At 38.2% G+C, this 23,379-nt stretch overlaps 1 protein-coding gene across 2 annotated transcripts in view; it reads left to right on the top strand.

Annotated features, from left to right (window-relative positions):
- The window catches only part of GEFmeso (Guanine nucleotide exchange factor in mesoderm), a 141,107-nt gene that overhangs the window by 100,153 nt on the left and 17,575 nt on the right, over nucleotides 1-23,379 (top strand). For both annotated transcript variants that reach the window (XM_028179418.2, XM_028179419.2), the window contains exon 4: nucleotides 21,026-21,120. In XM_028179418.2, the coding sequence (XP_028035219.2) occupies nucleotides 21,026-21,120 (95 nt within the window). The remainder of the gene's footprint in view (nucleotides 1-21,025; nucleotides 21,121-23,379) is intronic.

Raw genomic sequence — 23,379 nt, 5'->3', positions numbered from 1 at the left:
GATCCGGTGGTAGATTCTGCGAAGCACTGCTCTTGCTAGGGTCAGTGTTAGCATCACTCCGGTTTGAGCCCCGTGAGGTCACCTACTAGTTAAGGTTACGCTGAAATAGCCTCTCAAGGCTATCAGTTTAGATAGGAAAAAAAAAGTGTATACTAGGAATAAAAAAGAAAATAAACAATGCTCATTACCATTAGAACGTTATAAAATATAGACGCGTTGCAATTTATTCATCTATGTAGAGTTTTCATTACGGAATGGCAAAAACTATGGGACGCCCGTATAACTCGCTTAATTAGCTTAGTGTGTCAGATTATGTACCGGAATGTTTGAACGTGAAAATTCACGATTCCTTAGAAATCGACAGAACTGAGATCACAACAATGTTGTCATAGTAACGAAAGTTTATTTTATGCGTATCGCGTGTGACCCCCCTGACCCGAATGTTGCTAGCTCGCGATTAGACTAGCGCTAAACTTGATTTATAATACCTTTGTTCGTTATTTATAGGCTCTTTTTAACTTCTTAGAAAATATTACGTGCCATTAAAAAGGTATTTACAAAGATTTGTTTATTAAACTTGTTTATCCATTTCAATAGTACAGTTGGACTTTTTGGCGGAAACGCGAGGAATGGAGTTGCGTGATTTGTTTTATTTTGTCTATTTAGTGTTTCTACAGGTTTAAATGTGTAATAACGGTGGTTTATTCACTGTTTAGTATCTGTGAAAGTGCACAAATGTGGGAAAACGAAACAAAGCCGTTGAACGTAACTTCTCGGGATCCTCCAAAAAGTCCACTGATAAAGTCTCAGTAAATAACCACCATTTTACTGAGATTATATTTCATCTCATCTCATTTCATTTCATGCCATGTTTCATATTAATCAACTTCATTTCATTTCATAATATTATTATCATTTTTCATATAAAAAAGTTTTCATTCAAATTCAAATAAGACTTGACCTAAAGCTCTTAGTTCCCAGGTCATAAAATCCCTTAAAAAAATAGTACAGCTACTTCATAAATTGAATTACACGTGCAATACGTTGGAAAGAAATATCTATGTAAAATGTTAATGATTTGATTGATGTATTTTGTGATCGACTCTAAAACTAATTTGTCGAACGTTCCCTCTTTAACCACAATCTTACTCTCCAAGTCGCTGGCTAATTACCGGTGACAGATGACACGTTGACGTGATGACAGCTGTCAACGTGACATAACACGGCGGGATCGTCCACCATTTTTTTCGTAATTTGAAAAATGTAAATACGGAACGTACGCATTAAAAAATTAAATAAATAAAACCAACGTGCCATTTTTTCCCCTACCTAATCGTTGGTCGCCTGAGGGCTATTCCAGCTACGCCCAGACGGGTAGGTGAGTTCACGGTCTCAACCTGAAAGAAGAACACTGAGAAGATTCCGCAAGAAGCTCAGTAGGTTAAACGTGCCGTTAATACATTGCCCAAAAAAGGGATGTAATGTTTTGAGGTTTCGTGTAAATAAGTGAGTTTTGTTTATTTACCTATCACTTTTAAATGCTTCAACAGATTTAGGATGAATGGAATGTCCTTACATCATCCCGAGTGTCGTTGCCTATAGATGGCTTTGCAAGTGTTTTTTTTTAAATGAACTTGAGACCGTTGGATATATGTATAGATATTGAGAAAATTTTATTACGGCACCGGTTTATTGGTGACTGACTTAGCGGCGCAGTAGTTATCGAACCTGACTGCTGGTAGGGTCGTAGGTTCGATTCCCCTCATAGCCCAAACTTACGTGTGATTAACAATTTTTTTTGTTTTTTTTGTGGGTGTTTAATTATTATTATAGCTTTATTTCCACTTAACAATGCAATTATATATCAGATTATAAACTACATATATTTTATTTATTTATTTTTATTGCTTTGGTGTGTGGACAAGCTCACAGCCCACCTGATGTTAAGTGGTTACTGGAGCCCATAGACATCTACAACGTAATTTTTTTTTTTATTGCATTGGTTGATGGACGAGCTCACAGCCCACCTGGTGTTAAGTGGTTACTGGAGCCCATAGACATCTACAACGTAAATGCGCCACACACCCTGAGATATAAGTTCTAAGGTCTCAGTATAGTCACAACGGCTGCCCCACCCTTCAAACCGAAACGCATTACTGCTTCACGGCAGAAATAGGCGGGACGGTTGTACCTACCCGTGCGGACTCACAAGAGGTCCTACCACCAGTAATTACGAAAATTATAATTTTGCGGGTTTGATTTTTATTACACAATTTTTCTTTATTATGTGGTTCCTTCTCGGGTAAAAGCCTCGTCCCTTTCCCTGTCCTTGGCCAAATGTATCCAACTTGTTCCAGCAGTCTTTATTATATGGTTGGTATATCTTTTCTTTTGTCTACATACATTTTGTTTACCTTTTGGTGTCTATGGCTTATCGTGTCGGTATCATGGGTGTTTAATCTAATATATAAAATTCTCGTGTCACAGTTTTCGTTGCCATACTCCTCCGAAACGGCTTGATCGAGTTTGATGAAATTTTTTGTGCTTATCCGGTATCTATGAGAATCGGCCAACATCTATTTTTCATCCCCCTAAATGTTAGGGGTAGTCCACCCCTAATTTTTTATTTTTATTTTTTAGACAAAATTTTTAATTTCAATTTTTTTATGATACAACATACAAAAATACATACAATCCTCAATTTTCACCCTTCTACGATCAACTCTTATTTTTTATTTGCTAATTAAAAACTTTAAATTTTTTTGCGAGAATTTTGTTTTTATTTTGTCTTGTAGAATAAAAAAAATCATATTACTCTGAAATTTTCACCCCTCTACGATCAACCCCTATTTTTTATTTGTTAATTATAAACTTTAATTTTTTTGGCAAGATTTTCATTTTTATTTTTATTTTGTCATGAATTAAAATAAAAAATCTGATGTTACTCTCAATTTTTCATCACTCTATGATCAACCCCTATTTTTTGTTAATTATAAACTTTAATTTGTTTGGCATATTTTTTATTTAGTTTTATCATGACTTAAAATAAAAAAAATCATATTACTCTCAATTTTCACTCTTATACGATCAACCTCTATTTTTCCATCCGCAATAAGGTTGCAAGATGGCAATCAAATATTATAATTGTAGTACGATAAATTCTTATTCAGAGTTTATAATTTCAAGTTCCTTTAATTATGATTTTTTTTAAATTGAATTTGATCTCCCGCGCTCGCCGGTCGACTACTGATCAACTATCAATCGATCAGCTATCCCCACCAGGTGTCACCACTGATCCAGCAAACATCACGTAGTAGGGATGGGGACGAAGCCGGTCTCCTGTCTTACTTACTCACTATACATCATAGATTATACACTTAATATATTTGAGAGCTATACAATACTATACATTTTTCAGCCATGTTTTGTTGGTTTTATTTGTGTATCAATAGTATGTTCAGTAGGTCTGAGAATCGGCTACTATCTATTTTTCATACCCCTAAGTGAAAAGGGTTGTCCACCACAAACATTTATTTTTTATTTTAATTTTTTGGATATATTTTTTTGTTTATAATGAGGTATTATGTGGTTAAATGAGGTTTTTATTTCTACAGTAGAATTTCCCTAGAAATCTTATTTAAGGCAACACAACGTTTGCCGGGTCAGCTAGTATCCATATATAATGCGACTAGCGACCCGCCCTCGCTTCGCTTCGGAAACATTAAAACACAAATGAAACAAAAAAGAAAAAAAAGAAAAAAAATAAAAAAAAAAGTAGCCTATGTTCATCAGTGACAATGTCGGCTTCTAATGGAAAAATAATTTTTCAAATCGGTCCAGTAGTTTCGGAGCCTATTCGAAACAAACAAACAAACAAATCTTTCCTCTTTATAATATTATTATAGTATAGAAGACATTTAAATGGTGTTTAGTTGTAAGGTTAGTTTTTCTATAGCCTAAGTTCAATGTTTATCATCCAAAAAAAAAAAAAGTGTTTAAAATTATATAAGTACGATTTAACCTCTGTCTCCCAATGGTATCCTAGTTTGGAGCCAGACGACTATGCGTGACCTGTCCTCGATTGCTTAATATTATAATTATATAAGTAAGATCCAAACGATTACCATCAATCGCCACTAATGGTCATGATTAGAACAGTAAAATGAACTTTTCCATATAAGATTAAACTAGGCCCAGAAAAACATGGACGACACTGTATAAAGAACGATTCTTGTCACGTAGTTCAAGCGAAATTGACCACTAATGCAATGGTATTAAGATATTTTTTTTAAACTGCAAATCGAATTGTGTAGCTTGAATTCACGACTCTAATACTCTGTGATAAGGCTTAAAGTTTTATTTGTTTTATTTACGTCATATGGTTGGATGCAATAATAGTGATGCGACATTTGTTTTCAATCGATTGTGTTCATTCTCAGTTAGTTTAAGAAGACTGGAGATTTATGGCTGTGTATGTTAATTTGCGGCATCGAGTAGTACATACGTATAGAACATTGTCAATGTCAATCCATTATAAAATGATACATCTAAAAAAAATGCAAAATTTTTCTAAGGTTGCTCTTCTTTGAGAAATATCTATTTTTGATAGTTGTCCCGGTAAACTTTGTAGTGCCTCAATCGATAAATAAAAGACCTAAATTTTTGTATAAAATAAACTTAAAACAAACAAAAGGAAACCGTCCGACGAGGGACACATCAAAGGAAAACAAAATTGTTATTTTGATTTCATTCCAAGCATTTTTATATTTATCTACCTTTTAAACCTTCCCAGGACTTCCACAAATAATTCAAGACCAAAATTAGCCAAATCGGTCCAGCCGTTCTCGAGTTTTAGCGAGACTGGCGAACAGCAATTTATTTTTATATATAGAGATTACTTGCCAGCCCTATGGTACGTCGTTGCCCATGGGCCACAGCTCACGGGTACGGCGAACCTATCATCTTAACAAGTATCTGACGTTTAGACTCACTTTCGTTTTGTTCATTAAAAAGAGGTATTATACTTCTTACACTACAATCTCATAACTTATTTTAAATAGAAGACAATTACTTCTCGATTTTTCAATTACTGAACATTTCCTAAATATCGATATTCCTATTTTTCTCAATCATTCGTAGTAACGCACAACACTAGTTCTAAACGGTAAAATCACGATGCGAAAATTATATTAAATAAGGTTTTCCTTTTTAAGGTCGTTTACGGGTTTTTTTGTTACGTAAAAAAAAAAACTGGCACAGATTACCTTCAAGGATGTAAGTACAATTCAGTTCACATTTAATTGCCAGAGATTACCGTTATGAGCGCGTTTTATCGTTTTTAATTAAATTCATGGAAAACGCACAGGGATCGCCGTCTCTTTGTTACTGCCGCGAAATAGTCATGTTTTCTGGTTCGGCATAATATCTAAGGAGACAGTATTCCTTGGTGACGTTAATGACAGTGACGTTTATGACAGTGAGCGAATGCATCCCCGAGGCAAACTCATTGGAAAAATCGTCTCGTCTCGTTGTAAAATATGTAATTTTAATCAAGTCACTGAATTACTTAACAACAGTATTATTGCTAATACTAGCCGTTCTCGCCCGCTTCGCTGGGCATTTAAAATTAACGTTATTATATATTTATTGTCATTATTATTATGGAGTCCAACACTCATATAAATATTAGCCTATCCATTAAGTACATGCATTAAGTTTCAAGTCAATCGGATGCATGCTTCAGTAGTTATAACTGAACATCCGTAAAAACCACTGTAGATTTATATATTAGTATAGATTGCATGCACAAGGGCGGATCCAGCTTTGGTGCCAGGAGGGGGTCACATAGTCATGGTCAAGTCAAGAACTTATTATTTAATTTGGACAACAATAGATACAAGTAAAAAGTAGGTATTTTATTAATGTACGTAAGTACTGTACTTAAAAATATTTATTCTTTGTTGTACACTTGAAAAACTTAACACATAATAACTTGTACATATACACGTACATATTGTCATCTTCTCTTGAAGACATCCAGAGAAGCACTATCACGCCCGGAATGAGGCAGCTTATTTATATTCCATAACCGTGGTGAATGGTTTGTCATAACAGCTAGAGGTATGTCGAGGGGTATGACGCAAAACTCCGCAAAAGTGGTACGACAAGGGTTTCCAACAAACAAAATAGAAACAGACAAAATACATATATTTAAATAACAAAATCAATTTTTCTTTTAAGTCTTCTCCCGAAACGCGTTATTACGTCATTTACGTCAATGGGTACGTTTTTATGAACGTGGAGAAGTGCCAGTCCGGTTAGGCGATCTTCAACCATTGAAGATCTTAGCCACGATTTAAGTCTGCGCAACGTAGAGAAAGACCTGGACGTTACGTAGTCGACAAGCGCGCGCGAGTGTGGCGCGGTAAAATTCAAATTTTCGATGCGTTCGTTCCCAAACATTTGCCATCATATAAAGTTATTATATTAAATTAATTAAGGAGCAACAATATAGTGTGTCCTAAAATCATTATGTTCAATATGTGGTCCAGCTAGGGACCAGCTCAGAGGGGGGGGTCATGACCCCATGACCCCCCCCCTGGATCCGCCCTTGTGCATGCATTTATTTAATACGATGCGTTCTATAACGCAGTCTCTTATTATAAATAAAAACTAAAAATGAAGTATGTTTATAAACTCGAAATTTTTATTAAATTCATATCAGGGATGTTTTTAATTTGAACTTCAATTAATTTTACCCCATTCAAATAGCTTAAGAAGTTTTTTTTGTTTTGATATTTTTTCAAATTTAAAACGTTAAATGGCTCTCATGTAATGTTTTTTTTTTTACTTAGATGGGCGAACGAGCTCACAGCCCACCTGGTGTTAAGTGGTTACTGGAGCCCATGGACATCTACAATGTAAATGCGCCACCCACCTTGAGATATAAGTTCTAATATGACAAAAATGTCGCTTAAGAAAAATACCCTTTCACTACTCGATATGAATTTAGTAAAAATTTCAAGTTTTATAAAAATACCCTTGATTTTTAGTTTTTTTTTATAATAAGAGACTTCAAAAAGATGTTTGTGATATGCACTAAAAATGTTTGGGATATGCTCGCTGTCCCGTGGCGGGTGTTCTGTCTGGCTGTGGAACCGCAGCGTTTACCCAGCCCTGCCACCCTGTAGCTACGTCACTATCCTACGACCACTGCTGCCACCATGATCTTGTTCACACATCTATACAACAAATAAAAAATTCCAAACAAAGTCGGAGCTCAACTGACGTCAGCGGAGAGTTACGACGCATTTAAATATCTATCTAAGCATTAATATTGTTTTTTCTGCATATCCTGATAGCCTTGAGAGGCTACTTCAGCTACTTCAGCTTCACCCTAACATGTAGGTGAGCTCACAGGGCTCAAACCGGAGTGGTGCTAACACTGGCCCTAGCATGAGCAGTGCTTCTCAGAATCTACCACTGGGTCGGAAACGCGACCCACTGAGAAGATCCGTCGAGAAGCTCTGTGCGGCTGTGTCTGTGGGTTAATTCGCTCGTCGAGGCGTTCGTCGCAAGCGACGGGTTCAACGAGAACGGTGACCGGTGCTTGGGATATCTAAAAGCACCGTTAGTGGATCGGGAGGATCCGTAATGACTTGTTTAGGGCGACGTCGACTGTTTACCATTCGGTCCACAGGATATGTAATTAACGGCGGCCACGAAAAGAGGGTTTTCGTGTTGTGCCGCCTTCTCAAAGTGAAGTATGAATGCTTTTCAAGGCTTGAACGTGTACTTGTGGTGAATGGTTTTTCACAGCACTAGCAACGGGAGGCATCCCTAAGAAAGAAGGACTGGCTGTCAGCTAGAGAGATAAAAATCATGATAAAATTGCGTGCTACGTTTTAGACAGAGAGAGAGAGAGAGAGAGAGAATACACTTTATTGCACACCAACACAATTTACATTTAAAAAAAAAACAGTCAAAAATCAGATACATTTGTACAATAGGCGGTCTTATCGCTAAAAGCGATCTCTTCCAGACAACCGTTTAATTTACAGAAATTCTGGAAAATATAAAAATACAGCAGGTATGTTGCGGTGTACCACAGACAATATATTATTATAGAAAATATATATATACATACAATAAACAGATATATACTGTTTACATATAATATATACCAATATGCATACTTACATACAATACATATTAATATACTTTTAAAACGGCCGTCTGGTGTAGTGGTAAGTGACATGGTCACTACACAAGGGAGTCGCGGGTTCGAATCCCGCCAAGGGAAGATATTTGTATGATAAATATAAATGTCTTTTCCAGGGCTATGGATGTATATTAAATATATGTATGTGTATAATAAAAATCTTATATTTATTTCCGTTATCTGGTACTTGTAACACAAGTTCTTTACGAACTTATCACGGGACCAGTTAACGTGGCGTGACTGTTAGTAAATATTTATTTATTTATTTAAAAAAAAAAAAAGGTTTTGAGATATAAAAACCAATTGATTATAATCAATGTATACGATTTTAGTGTGCGTGTGGAATAAATAAGTGCTTCCCATGCTGGAGTTTGACTTCAATCCGCAACGACGATAGATGTCAGCATATTTAGCTAAAGACTTATTAATAAATCCGTCATTCACTCTCATCGCGTTCTCGTGTTCGTAAAACCGTGGCGGGCAACGCGGGGGCGCGGGACGTGTAAAAATAAAACGTAAAACAAGTTCATTGAGTTCTTCTAAATATAATAAGATATCTGCGAAATTGTAATTTGCGTAATTAAGGATGATAGATCGACTTGCGAGTCCGCACGGGTAGTTACCACCACCCCGCCTATTTCTGCCGTGACGACGTAATGCGTTTCGGTTTGAAGGGTGGGGCAGCCGTTGTAACTATACTTGAGATCTTAGAACTTATATCTCAAGGTGGGTGGCGCATTTACGTTGTAGATGTCTATGGGCTCCAGTAACCACTTAACATCAGGTGGGCTGTGAGCTCGTCCACACAGCTAAGCAATAAAAAAAAAATAAAAAAAAAAAAAACTTGATTCGGTCGCCGCGCTCAAAGCCCGCGATAAAAGCTATGCAATAGTTTAAAATGACAATTTTGAGTTAACTTTTACGCTATCGAGAACGTTAAAAACTCGCACTCAGCACACTGTGTACAATTAACTTATAGTAGGTAACGCCGTAGTCTCAACGAACAGTCATGTTTCGTGCATACGATACCTACATCTATATATTAATACGTGAAGCAAAAACGTTGTATCCCTTTTTAAGAAAATTGCGCGGACGGAGGAGTATGAAATTTTTCACACTTATAGAGAATATAGAGAAGAAGTGCACAATGCGAATATTTTTTTTAAATAATGCATAAAAGATACATTAAATCGATAAAGAAAACATTACACACACTACATACCATGTATTTGACGCACACACGCATGCATACTATTTATTTTCAAACTTTTGTTCTTGACGTCTGTTGTCAAATTGAGAATAGGATATGGTTTGTCTTTGTTATTATTTTTTATAGTGTAGCCTTGCCAAAATTAGTGATTATAGAAGTATAAAATACAATCATAATAGTGTACAAATTTACAATTCCAATTAATTATAGTCGAATTTCGACTACTGCGGGACCTCTAGTAGACAGTATAATATGATACCTTTGGTTTGAATATTTAAAATCGTAAATTTTGTCATGGAAATTCTCCACCTACACAACCGTAGCCTATACTTTCTGTTCTCTTTGAAATTTAGATCGAGTTTTCTTAATGGCGTTTCCTATTATGGAATGTTTCGAAATTATGTTAAAACTGTATCTTTATATTTATTTATAATTAATTATTATGAGACGTTCTTAATTTTTTTCCGTATAATATTTTTAATGTATAGAGTGCAAGCCTAACACAACATGCCTTTTGAGGAGTGATCGACCGGTTCTGTGATGTATTAGGCAGAGATTTGTAGTAGTGCATCCCCGATTTTGCGGACAGAATGGAAAGCAGTCGACGTCGCCCCAAACACGTCATTTCGGATCCTCCCGACCCATTAACGGTGCTTTTAGGTACCTCAAGCACCGGTCATCATTCTCGTCGAACCCGTCGCTTGCGACGAAGGGGTCGACGAGTGAATTAACCCTCAGACACAGCCCACTGAGTTTCTCGCCGGATCTTCTCAGTGGGTCGCGTTTCCGATCGGTGGTAGATTCTGCGAAGCACGGCTCTTGCTAGGGTTCGTGTTAGCAACGTCGTCAGGTTTGAGCCCCGTGAGCCCACCTACTAGTTAAGGTTACGCTGAAATAGCCTCACAAGGCTATCAGCTTAGGCAGAAAAAAAAAGGAAATATGAAGCTTGACTTTAGTTGGGGTACGTATTTAAAAATTGATACAAGGTTTGGGCATCATTAAAATTGCAATCGGATTCACCCGCAAAGATGATTTGTAAACAAATTTTAGGAAATATAATATAAAAAAAATATTTTTCAGGCAATTACTTCAAGAGAGCCTCAGGGCAGCAACACGTACTGGCACTAGTGCGTCTTTTTTTTTTCTAAATAAATACATATTAAAATAAATAAGGTTTCTCAACAAAATACACAGATTTTGCGCCGTATGAAACTCGCGGGTCAATTGATTTTCAATTTTATGCCTTGGAAAATAAATGTGTTTTTACTATTGAGAAAAAAGTAATTGAAACACCCTGTATTTGTATGTTTTTATTATTAAAGAATAATAATGTTATCGGCTCCGTGATATACATATATAATACCGCTTTCTATGTGTGTTCCAAGTGATGTGATTTGGCGGGTCGTCAAAATAAAAATAAAATAAAATAAGCCTTTGTTTTTGTTTTACTAAATTAATAAATTACTTGATAATAATTTCAATTTAAATACAATTTATAATTAAGTATTCCGTCCGGCGTTCGATGTGGTTTTTGTGGTGCAACCGACTTGATTGTGATCTTAGGGTTAAATTTTCAATAGAACTAGATCGTGCTTCTAACTGGATTATCAGTTTTTTTTTTTGGCAAGACCTATATATGTGGGCGCGTGTTTTTATAAACCATTATTAGTTCATCTATACTAATATTATAAAGAGGAAAGATTTGTTTGTTTGTTTGTTTCTACTGGACTACTGGACCGATTTGAAAAATTATTTTACCATTAGAAGCCGACATTGTCCCTGATGAACATAGGCTACTTTTTTAAATTTTATTTTTATTTTTTTATTTTTTGTTTCATGTGTGTTTTAATGTTTCCGAAGCGAAGCGAGGGCGGGTCGCTAGTGACTAATAAAGATGGGACGACAAACAACAGGTGCAAGCATTCATCGAAAACAACACGTGCAAGATAAGAATCGTAAACAACATCGTCCCACCACGATACCTTGCTATAATAACGCTCCGTTGTTGTCTCTCGAGCTCAGAAGCGAGCGAGTTGCCGTATCAGACGGAACGCTCCTGCGTAATATACGCTCTGAGTTCATTTCTGGTTTTATTGACTTACGAACACCGCCCGCTTACCATGTCGCTGCCCGAAAGTGGAAATACTCCAACATATATACAATCTTAATGTGTCATACATATCGAGGGGTGAAAGGCTATTCAGTTTAAGCGACATTTCGCTTAACACGCGACATTTATCTTTGTAATTAAAGGTCCGTTTTGATTTAGTATTAGCATCAACAATTCGATATTTTTAATCTAACTTCAATTAAGTTTAGTCCATTCAAATAGCTGAAGAAGTTTTATTATTATCATTATTTATTTTTTCCAAAAACTTACTTTGTATGGCTCTCCTGTAATGTTAGAAAAATGTCACTTAAACCAAATAGTCTTTCGCCCCTCGAATATCTATATATTAATACGTGAAGCAAAAACTTTGTATCCCTTTTTACGAAAATTGCGCGGACGGTGGAGTATGATATTTTCCACACTTATAGAGAAAATAGAGAAAGAGTGCAGAATGTTAATATTTTTTTAAATTATGCATAAAATATACATTAAATCAATAAAAAAACATTACACACACTACCATGTATTTAAAACAGCACACGTATATAAATACCTTTTTTTTTTTTTTTTTTTTTTCGGGTAGAGGGCCGAACCTCCTACGAGGTCCCCGCGCAAAAGGGGCGCGCGGGGTATGTGAGACTCAACGATCTGCATGGTGTTGTGAGCAGACCGCGGGCCCAAGGATTTTAGGACCCACCCACTAAACGACTCCCCTGCACTCTTACACCCGACGTCCGATCCCCTCCGAGGTCAGAACCCGGATGAGGTAGGGGGGCTACCACGGTCAACACTACAACCAGACGGCGCGGCTCACCCCAAGGACGCCCAGCCGACGGAGCCTTCGAGGCGAATCAAAGGCTCTGAAACGTCGGCCGTCTCGGTACGGCAGCCCGTCGGGCCGCCCAGACGGTGCCGCTGGTGTCCCGGAATACCCCGCTGGATCAGAACCAGCCTGCCGGGTCGGGACGCGATACACCGTCGACCGGTCGCTCTATTTACTCCACGGCAGCGCGCTAGAGTGCTGGTAGCGCGCCGCGCGGCCTCACCCCTCAGGTCGCCCCTTGACCTTCACCGGGGGGAGGCCGCTACCTACAGGGGCCGGGACGTACGGGCGTATTCCCGCCTCCGGCCCCCGGCTCGACGGCGACGGATCGGTGCGGAAAGGGAAGAGCTCTCCCTCTCTCGCTCCGCCGCCTCCTTCTGCGAGATGGTGGACTCGCAGAAGTCGAGCATCGCCTTCCAGGACGCGTCGCTGCGCTGTGGAGGTCCTCTCCAATGACCGCGACGAGGGCGCCGCGTTGCTCGTCGAATCCAGAGCAACGCGCCAGCGTGTGTTCCACTGTATCTTCCTCGTCGCGGTCCGCGCAGTGGTGGCACTGCGCCGTCGGTTCCCTTCCGGCTATCTTGTGCAAGTACCGGCCGAAACAACCATGGCCGGTAAGCATCTGCGTTAGCCGGAAGGTGAGGCATCCGCGGTCGCGGCCCACCCAGTCCGCGAGAACCGGGCGGACCGCCTCGACGGTTCGGAGGCCGGCCGACGGGTCCGCCAAGCGGCGAGACCACGCCTCCAGCACGTATATAAATACCTACCCTTCGTTTATTGTCAAACTTTTGTTATTGTTTAAAGTCTGTGGTCAAATTGAGAATAGATGAATATTGTTTTTTTTTTTTTTTTGTGCGTTTTTTTTTTTATTGCCCTTGTAGGCAGACGAGCATACGGCCCACCTGATGGTGAGTGGTTACCATCGCCCATGGACTTCAGCAATGCCAGGGGCAGAGCCAAGCCGCTGCCTACCACCTGTGTATTATTATTTGTCTATAGTGTAGTCTTGGCGAAATCTGTGATTATAGCTGTATAATAGTCTTTGAAAATAGAACCATAATAATGTTCAAACTTATAATTTCAGTTAATTATAGTCGAATTTCGACTACTGGGGGACCACTAGTATATATTAACACACCAGAATTTTCTACAACTTAAAAGTCTAATAATGTATCGAACGCAATCGCCTATTCTTTGGACCACAAAGATAGCTTAAAGCGTGAACGCGGAATTACGTATAAATAAAACTCACAGACACACGTGGGCTTCGTTTGACGCGCGTTGCACAACGATCCACGGTCATAAACAGATATCACGTTATCCGACTTAGAAAAAAACAAACGTGTGGCACTCAGGAACTGCCGCGGTAAAGCTATTGCATAGCATTTTTTATCAACTTATGCAATTATAATTAGACAATGATAATTTAATATTAAAACAATAATAAAACAAGACCACGCTATATTAAACATTAACTGTCCCCTTCACACTCATAAGCTAGACCGCGCGAGAGAGAGATGGGCAGACTTTTCATGATGCGCATGCAGTGTGACGTCACGCCACGCGCTTATTCACAAACTACACAAGCGCAACGTGTGAATGTGTTGAACGCGAGCTACATGGTAGGCGGAGTGAGGGGTGTTAGGTTTTTTTCGTTACGGAATTTCATGATTCGGTCGCCGCACTTAAGACCCGCGATAAAAGATATGCAATAGCTTAAAAAGAGTTCTGGTCTTTGACTAGCGTAGGGTTGTGACAACAAAATATGAAATAATAGCTGTAGAGTTTTATTGTAAGCGATTCGCTTAAACATTAGATACGTTTCTTTTATATTGCTTAAACGAGTGAAACTTCACTGTGAAACTTTTTGAAACTTTCTTATACTCACGGTTCACTATTTTGACGAGAATGGTTTACAATAAAGGATAGATGTCTGTTGTCACGGCAGGCTTTTTACTAGGACTATTTAAGATAAATATTTATTTACTGGTGATAGGACCTCTTGTGAGTCCGCACGTGTAGGTACCACCGCTCTGCCTATTTCTGCCGTGAAGCATTAATGCGTTTCGGCTTAAAGGGCGGGGCAGCTGTTGTAACTATACTGAGACCTTAGAACTCATATCTCAAGGTGGGTGGCGCATTTACGTTGTAGATGTCTATGGGCTCCTGTAGCCACTTAACACCAGGTGGGCTGGGAGCTCGTCCACCCATCTGAACAATAAATAAAAAAAACTAAACAAGCAAAATGGCGAACTATGAACATACTACGATAAAGGCAGCACGCGTTTCCTCTCTACGATTTATTCACGTATTTGATTGTATAAACAGTATCCGAGATGCAAACGGACGCATGTGCTTAACAATGACAATGACAATGACTATGTGGGCCGACCGGTGTTACTACTTGCGACACGATGATAAACGACTCAACCGTTCCATTGTTTAATTGTGCTGCGTTTGTCGAGTGCGAACTCACTCGACCCAGTTACTAATTACTTTTTTCTACGGATCACTGGTGGCCCGGAGCCCAAAACACGTCATTATGGATCCTCCTGATCAATTAACGGTGCTTTTAGGTACCACAAGCACCGGTCACCGTGCTCGGCGAACCCGTCGCTTGCGACGAAGGGCTCGACGAGCGAATTAACCCACAGACACAGCCCACTGAGTTTCTCGTCGGATCTTCTCAGTGGGTCGCGTTTCCGATCCGGTGGTAGATTCTGCGAAGCACTGCTCTTGCTAGGGTCAGTGTTAGCAACACTCCGATTTGAGCCCCGTGAGCTCACCTACACACGTTAAGAAGCTTATGAAGCTCATCTGTCTGTAAGATGTGTAGCAATAGTTAGAGAAGTTCATCTGGTTGTAACATGTGTAGCAGTAGCTAGAACTAAAATAGATAGAAGCCTGAATCGTGTTAATGATGTTTGAAAGATATATTTATTCTTTTTCTTACTGCTGGTGGTGGGCTGTGAGCTCGTCCACTCATCTAAGCAATAAAAAAAAATACAATTTCGGATCAATAACACCCGGGTTGTCGAATTTTCCTTTTGCCGATCTCTCTGTGAAAAGAACGAAGAAGGGAAGATCTTCCACCAAAGGGGTGATATTGCTTGGTAGACCGACGGTCCGAATGTTGTTGTTCGGAACTTGTATATATGAAAGCTTCTCTTGAAAATGTCGTAATCGAGATTCAGACATCTGTCAAATATCTTGTGTCCGTGATGGCTACCGCCACACCTCCAAAGACGAAAGAAACGAACTATCGTTCCTATTTTAAAAAGAAATGAGAATTACTAAAATTAAATCGTTCTAAGAGGTGACGGCTGACATGTCAACGCTCCACCGCTCACGGCACTCGTCCGTAATACAAAGTTAATTTCCGATGCATTGTGCCCGTCCGTACACTATTAAATTTCATATGTTATTGTGTGTGATTATAAACGGAGATAATAGTATACCATTCCTGTTTTATAGCTTCGTTTTTAATGCTTTTTTGGTGTCAAGACATAATGTTCTGGTAATGTCGATTGATAGAGTTAAAATATTGCGTGTGCACTGTGAAAAATCAGTTTTCAAGGAATTAGTAAGTGTACATGTGCCGAAAATTATCGCAAAATTAAAAAACACTATACGATGAATATTTCTGTTATCGCTCGATAACTGGGCTGGTCTTTTCGTGGAGACGAATGTCTAAGACTAATTAAAAAAAAAACAAATACTTTTTATTAAATGCCTCAGACCTATTGCCATAGTAAAAAATTAAGAATATTACCTACTTGGCGCGAAACCCAATTTGAAATCTTTGAGAGACTGTCATTCGAAACGTCATCCGCGTTTTATTTTCACTCACTCGACTCATAAATAAACGTTATGGTTTAAATTTTATAGGGAACGCTCGCCTCGCTGGGCATTTAAAATTAACATTATTATTTATTGTCATTATTATTAGGGAGTCCAACACTTATAAATATTAGCCTATCCGTTAAGTACATGTATTTTCTACATGGATACTAAGTTTCAAGTCAATCGGATGCTTGGTTCAGTAGTTATAACGGAACATCCGTAAACACCACTGTAGATTTATATATTAGTATAGACATAGATTAAATTAACTAAATAAATTAACTATACTGAGACCTTAGAACTTATATCTCAAGGTGTGTGGCGCAAATCGTCTCGTTCTAAAATATGTAATTTTAATCAAGTCACTGAATTACATAACAACAGTATTATTGCTAATAATAGCCGTACTCGCCCGCTTCGCTGGGCATGTAAAATTAACATTATTATTTATTGTTTTTATCATTAGGGGGTCCAACACTTATAAATATTAGCCTATCCGTTAAGTACATGTATTTTCTACATGGATACCAAGTTTCAAGTTGTTATAACGGAACATCCGTTAAAACCACTGTAGATTTATATATTAGTATAGATTTGTATAGCATTCGTTGATTAGTTGTGACGGATTGACACGTTTTTTTTAGTATTAGTTTTAGGTCAGGATAGTGAAAGAAAAAGAACCATGTCATTCCTACGGGAAACTATACTGACACTTTTTCTTGATGACGCGAGCAAAGCCACTGGTCACATCTAGTAGATTAATAAATTAGGCAAAAATTCCGGTTTCAATTTACCAAATTATTCACCCTTTTAATGCATACAATCAAATTCGTTTCTCCCGGAGTCTTATTATAATTTAGTGCTAAACCCTTTTAGAAAGCATACGATCAGATAAGGTGTCACGCACGCTTCCAGTGGTCCCTTGTTGGGCCGTGTTTGTTTGCTTTAGCTCGACCTAAAGTAAAATACTTGTAATATAAATCGCTGGGAAATAAATGAATACTTAAATGTGTGGTCCATGAGCATTTTTATCGAAGATTTACTGTTTTTATTTTTTTTATTGCTTAGTTGGGTGGACGAGCTCACAGCCCACCTGGTGTTAAGTGGTTACTGGAGCCCAATTGTCCTCGAGCTAATTCGTATAGAAACGAGACTGTCGCTGATTTGCTACAAATTCAAATTCAAATTCAAAATCATTTATTTCAACTTGGATGTCATCAAAAACACACTTGTTAAATGTCAAAATGTAAATAAAAATGTTAACTCTACCACCGGTTCCAAAAAAAGCCACAGTCCTGAGAAGAACCGGCGAAACAAACTCAGCGGGCTTTTTTTTTTTGGATGTTTTCTAATATTTTTTTTTTTTTTTTTAAATAAGTAAACATATTTTCAGTATACGAAAAAACAAGTCAAAAAATACAATTCAAATAAATAATAATAATAATGAAAAATGAAAAGGCCAGGAGCGAACGCCTCATTCCCACGTAGTGCCATCTAGTAAAAAATCCTTAACTTTATAATATGCCTTGTTGCACAGAAGGTTCTTGGTTACTTTGGTCATATTGTTCGGCGGCCACCAGACAACCTTGAAAGATTGATTGTGGTGGGCAAGGTAGAAGGGAAAAGACCCGCCGGCCGGCCGCCAAACCGTTGGTCGGATCAGATAACTGCGCTCACTGGACTCTCTGTTGCGAACGCCCTGAGAGAAGCCGAGAAACCGAAGCAAATGGAAGCTGAGGGTACAAAGAGCCACGAAGGGCTTTCAAGGACACGACCTTCAGCAATGAAGTATTCGACTAAGAACAATAAGAAGAAGGAGCCCATGGACATCTACAACGTAAATGCGCCACCCACCTTGAGATATAAGTTCTAAGATCTCAGTATAGTTACAACGGCTGCTTCACCCTGCAAACCGAAACGCATTACTGCTTCACGGCAGAAATAGGCAGGGCGGTGGTACCTACCTACGCGGACTCACAAGAGGTCCTACCACCAATAAAGGTACTGTACTGGCGGTAGAGCATTGATGACTTATGATGGCTGGTGGCTTTTTTACTTTTTTCACGGTGAAAATTGATTAAGTGACAAAAAAATATTTTTCATAAATAGACAGAAAATATTCTTCGACATACTATTTTTTAATACGCTTTTATTAGCTTCAGACGTATGTATGTTAGTATGTAATGGAATCTTTGAACATGATTTTGACTCCCTTCAAAACGTCGGATTAACTCGAAATTTGGTATACTTATTAAGGACCGATGACAATTCAATATTTAAAAAAAAGCATGGGGTGCTTTTCAGAATATTATCAAAACTAGAGGTCCCGCAGTAGTCGAAATTCGACTATAATTAATTGGAAATGTGAGTTTGTACACTATTATGATTGTATTTTATACTTCTATAATCACAAATTTCGCCAAGACTACACTATAAAAAATATTAACAAAGACAAACAATATTTAATCTATTCTTAATTTGACAACAGACGGCAAGAACAAAAGTTTGACAATAAATAAATAGTATGCATGCGTGTGTGATTTAATGTATCTTTTATGCATTATTTAAAAAAAATAAGTTAGCATTCTGCACTTCTTCTCTATATTCTCTATAAGTGTGGAAAATTTCATACTCCTCCGTCCGCGCAATTTTCGTAAAAAGGGATACAAAGTTTTTGCTTCACGTATTAATATATAACTCACCTCAGATCCGGCGAGAAACTCAGTGAGTTTAATGATATAAGCGAGTAGTGCAAACACAGCATAAAGTATCAAATAATATACTGAATAAGTCGGAAGAATAGCTCGTGCCTCCGGGACCACGTTATCACATTATCAGGCACTTTCTAACTCCGTGTTGTGCAAGCGCTTTTAATATCGAAGCCTGAAATCGGAGATTAGGCCTTAATTTGGACATTCACTATCGCACGCGGAGCCGGCACGACACGTGCTCGATTGTGAATAAGCTGGATTATAACTCGATTTGGAAACACGAACGACCTAATTCGATCTTTGATTATTATACATCTATATATATATATATATATATATATATATATATATATATTAATATGAATTGCTGTTCGTTAGTCTCGCTAAAACTCGAGAACGGCTGGACCGATTTGGCTAATTTTGGTCTTGAATTATTCGTGGAAGTCCAGAGGTTTAAAAGCTGAATAAATATGAAAATGCTCGTAATTGTATAATATAAAAACAAACAATTTTGTTTGTCCTTTGATGTGTCCCCCATCGGACGGATTCCTTTTGTTTGTTTTAAGTTCATTTTATACAAAAGTTTAGGTATTTTATTTATCGATTAAGGCACTACGAAGTCTGCCGGGTCAGCTAGGTACTAATATATAAATCTACAGTGGTTTTTACGGATGTTCCGTTATAACTACTGAACCGTGCATCCGATTGACTTGAAACTTTTTATCCATGTAAAAAATACATGTACTTAATGGATAGGCTAATATTTATATAGTGTTGGACACCCTAATAATAATGACAAATAATAATTTTAATTTTAAATGCCCTGCGAAGCGGGCGAGTACGGCTAGTCGTTCATATAGTCGATTTAACGAACATAACTTTGTATTTAGCTGTATTAAAAAAAGGTATGAATGAAATACAATTTGTAGGTTAATTGAATGACAAATTAAACCGGTGCTTCCCAACGTCCACGCCCCACAAGGGGGCCATTTGATAATTAAGGGGGGCAATCGCACTAAGTTAATATAGAAAATCTGTATTAAAATTATTATGAATTTGAAATTCAATGTTTTATTATTATACGTTTTGAAATATTGCTTACTATGCTCTGATAACAATTTCATTGTGAGTTCTTCCTAAAACCTATCATTTAGGTTTTTTAAGTGAACAAATCAAATTTTTAACGTTAAAAATTATACATGGGGGCGTAAACATTTTAGAAAGGTTACAGTGGAGCATGGCACAAAAAAGGTTGGGAAGCACTGAATTAAACAAAAAAAAAATTTATATAGCGCGTAAGATTCGCAAAAACCTAAGGAAATACTAAGGATTAAAAATATGTACATTATTTTGGATTCTTCGTAACTTTAAATATAAAAGATGTATTCTCGTATCTAGCGATGCGACTATGTTTGTATTGAAATCCCGCAGATATCGATTTCTCTAATGAAATACGTAATTAACACATTTGCACGAATTACTTCTGCGATAAAGGAATCATTCATCATTTTCCTGCCCTTTTCCCAGTCATCTGGGGTCGGCGCAACGTGTCTTCTCCTTATATACTCTTCTATCATATATCATTTCTTCGCTCACTCCCTTCTTACACATATCGTCTTTCACGCAATCCATTAATTTCTTCTTAGGTCTACTACTTCTAGTAGTTGCTTCATTTTTCCAACAACTAAAGGCGAAGGTGTCACACAATACAGCCTAGCCTAATCTTTCACATGTTCTGTGATATGAAAAATAATATGGAGCGAAATGAGGTGTTTCCTGAGCGCTATGACATGTCCTTCTTCAAACGAGGCTTGTGGAGAGTATTAAACAGTAGGCAGCGGCTTGGCTCTGCCCCTGGCATTGCTGAAGTCCTTGGGCGACGGTAACCACTCACCATCAGGTGGGCCGTATGCTCGTCTGCCAATACGGCAATATAAAAAAAAGATGAGATTGATTTATTTTAGACTGTAATGAATTGTGATGAAATTGGATTAAATGAGATTGTATGAAATAAATTGTCAGTATTATGGCGGTTATTAACTTAGATTTTTGTGTTTTTTTTTTTTAATGACCTATTAGGTTAATACTATTATTGTATTATTTTCAGGGCTACTTACATATATGGCGTCGTGACGTCACTTTCTCCGAAGACGAACTCTCAGAACTGTTCAACAACATCGAAGACATATTCAACTTTAACAGGTATGACATTATTACCGGCCATATTATTATGTAAATTAGCTTCGTGTTAGTCTGTGCGTTTGTATCGCATATTAATCACTACATAGTATAAAACAAAGCCGCTTTCTCTGTCCCTATATCCCTATGTATGCTTAAATCTTTAAAACTACGCAACGGATTCCGATCCGGTGGTAGATTCTGCGAAGCACTGCTCTTGCTAGGGTCAGTGTTAGCAACACTCCCGGTTTGAGCCCCGTGAGCTCACCTACACTCGTTAGGGCGAAGCTGAAATAGCCTCTCAAGGCTATCGGCATAGGTAGAGAAAAAAAAATCGAATTACTGTGACGGTAGTCCTCACAAAAAACAAGATATCTGATAGATGACTAAATCTCGTTAACAACATTTTCTAGATAGGCTTGCGTGTTCCGAGAGGGCTGGTGGTCGTGGCGCCGACGATCGCTGGCCCGGCGTCCCGAGGGGGAGGGTGATGGGAGAGATGTGCTCCGCACTAAACGCTTCACTCTCCTCTCCTTGCCTTTTCATGAGTTCTGTCTCATGCGAGGGTTGGACGTTGGTTGTTGAGCGACAGGAGGTTTTAGTCGGTTCGACTCCGACATGCCCCACCCTCCATCCCCAGTGGAGGGTGGGAGTCCGGCGATTTCCTCCTGACAAAAAAAAAAGATAGGCTTGCGTATATACAAGTTCACAACAACATTCGGATCGACGGTCTACGGAGTAATGTCGCTCGCTCGGTGGAAGATCTTCCTTTTTCCTTTTTCTTCCTTTTCCTTTTCCTTCTTTATTCCCAAACTAGCTGATCCGGTAGACTTCGTAGGCCTCAATCGATAAATAAAAGACCTAAACTTTTGCCTATACTAATATTATAAAGAGGAAAGATTTGTTTGTTTGTTTCTTTGTTTCGAATAGGCTCCGAAACTACTGGACCGATTTGAAAAATTCTTTTTCCATTAGAAGCCGACATTGTCCCTGATGAACATAGGCTGCTTTTTTAATTTTTTTTTATATATTTTTTTTGTTTCATGTGTGTTTTAATGTTTCCGAAGCGAAGCGAGGGCGGGTCGCTAGTATAAAATAAACTTAAAACAAACAAAAGGAATCCGTCCAACGGGGGACACATCAAAGAAAAAATAAAATTGTTATTCTTATTTACTTTCGAGCATTTTCATATTTATCTACCTTTTAAACCTTCTCTGGACGTTCACAAATAATTCAAGACCAAAATTAGCCAAATCCGTCCAGCCGTTCTCGAGTTTTAGCGAGACTAACGAACAGCAATTCATTTTTATAAAGATTAAGACTACTAACTTTATATCTTCAGCTTCTCTGATTTGAACTACAAGCGTATGGATATGTATATGTTCACTCTGAAAACATTAGAAAATACGGACGGATAGATGACGGATGAATGCTGTCTAGTGCAATATCTTTTATTGCTTTCTTTGTAAGTCAACAGCGACTCAGACCCTCCTTGTAAAACCGCGTTTCCTATAGCCGTATAACAGGAACGAATTCAGGATTTATTTTAGTAGTTACTGTAAATATAAATTGCAAATGTATGTACGTCGTGGCCTAAAAGATAATACGTCCGGTGCATTCGTATCTAGCGATGCAACGGTGTTCGAATCCCGCAGGCGGGTACCATGTTCACGATTGACTTCCACGGTGAAGGAATAACAACAAAAATCAAACCCGCAAAATTATAATTTGCGTAATTACTGGTGGTAGGACCTCTTGCGAGTCCGCACGGGTAGGTACTGCCGTGAAGCAGTAATGCGGTTCGGTTTGAAGGGTGGGACAGCCGTTGTAACTATACTGAGACCCTAGAACTTATATCTCAAGGTGGGTGGCGCATTTACGTTGTACATGTCTATGGGCTCCAGTAACCGCATAACACCAGGTGGCCTGTGACCTCGTCCACGAATCTAACCAATAAAAAAATATATGTTAACAGTGAAAGTTAATCTGAATTACAAATAATTCGAGTTCGACTCTGTTTTTTTTTTGCTAAGGGTGTCGGAAAGAGGGCTTTATTATCCGGAGGGTTGCGCAAAAACGTCTACAATACATCAATTTAGGTTATCAAAGTTCACTGTTATTGAGCAGGATTGATGATTCTCTGAGGTGTTCGACAGTCGTGAGGCTGATGATGACGTCATTGGAATAATCACTCCGCCATTGAATATTCTTGTATTGGCTGACACTGCCGCGAAAGGCCATAGTGATATCAAATGAAGAACGAGGTTCCATTGCGGGTAGCGT

This window comes from Bombyx mandarina, chromosome 24 (assembly GCF_030267445.1).
Source record: "Bombyx mandarina strain Sakado chromosome 24, ASM3026744v2".
NCBI classification, from domain to species: Eukaryota; Metazoa; Arthropoda; class Insecta; order Lepidoptera; family Bombycidae; genus Bombyx; species Bombyx mandarina.
Note: the sequence above shows the minus strand (reverse complement) of the source record. Positions and strands in the feature narration are given on the sequence as shown.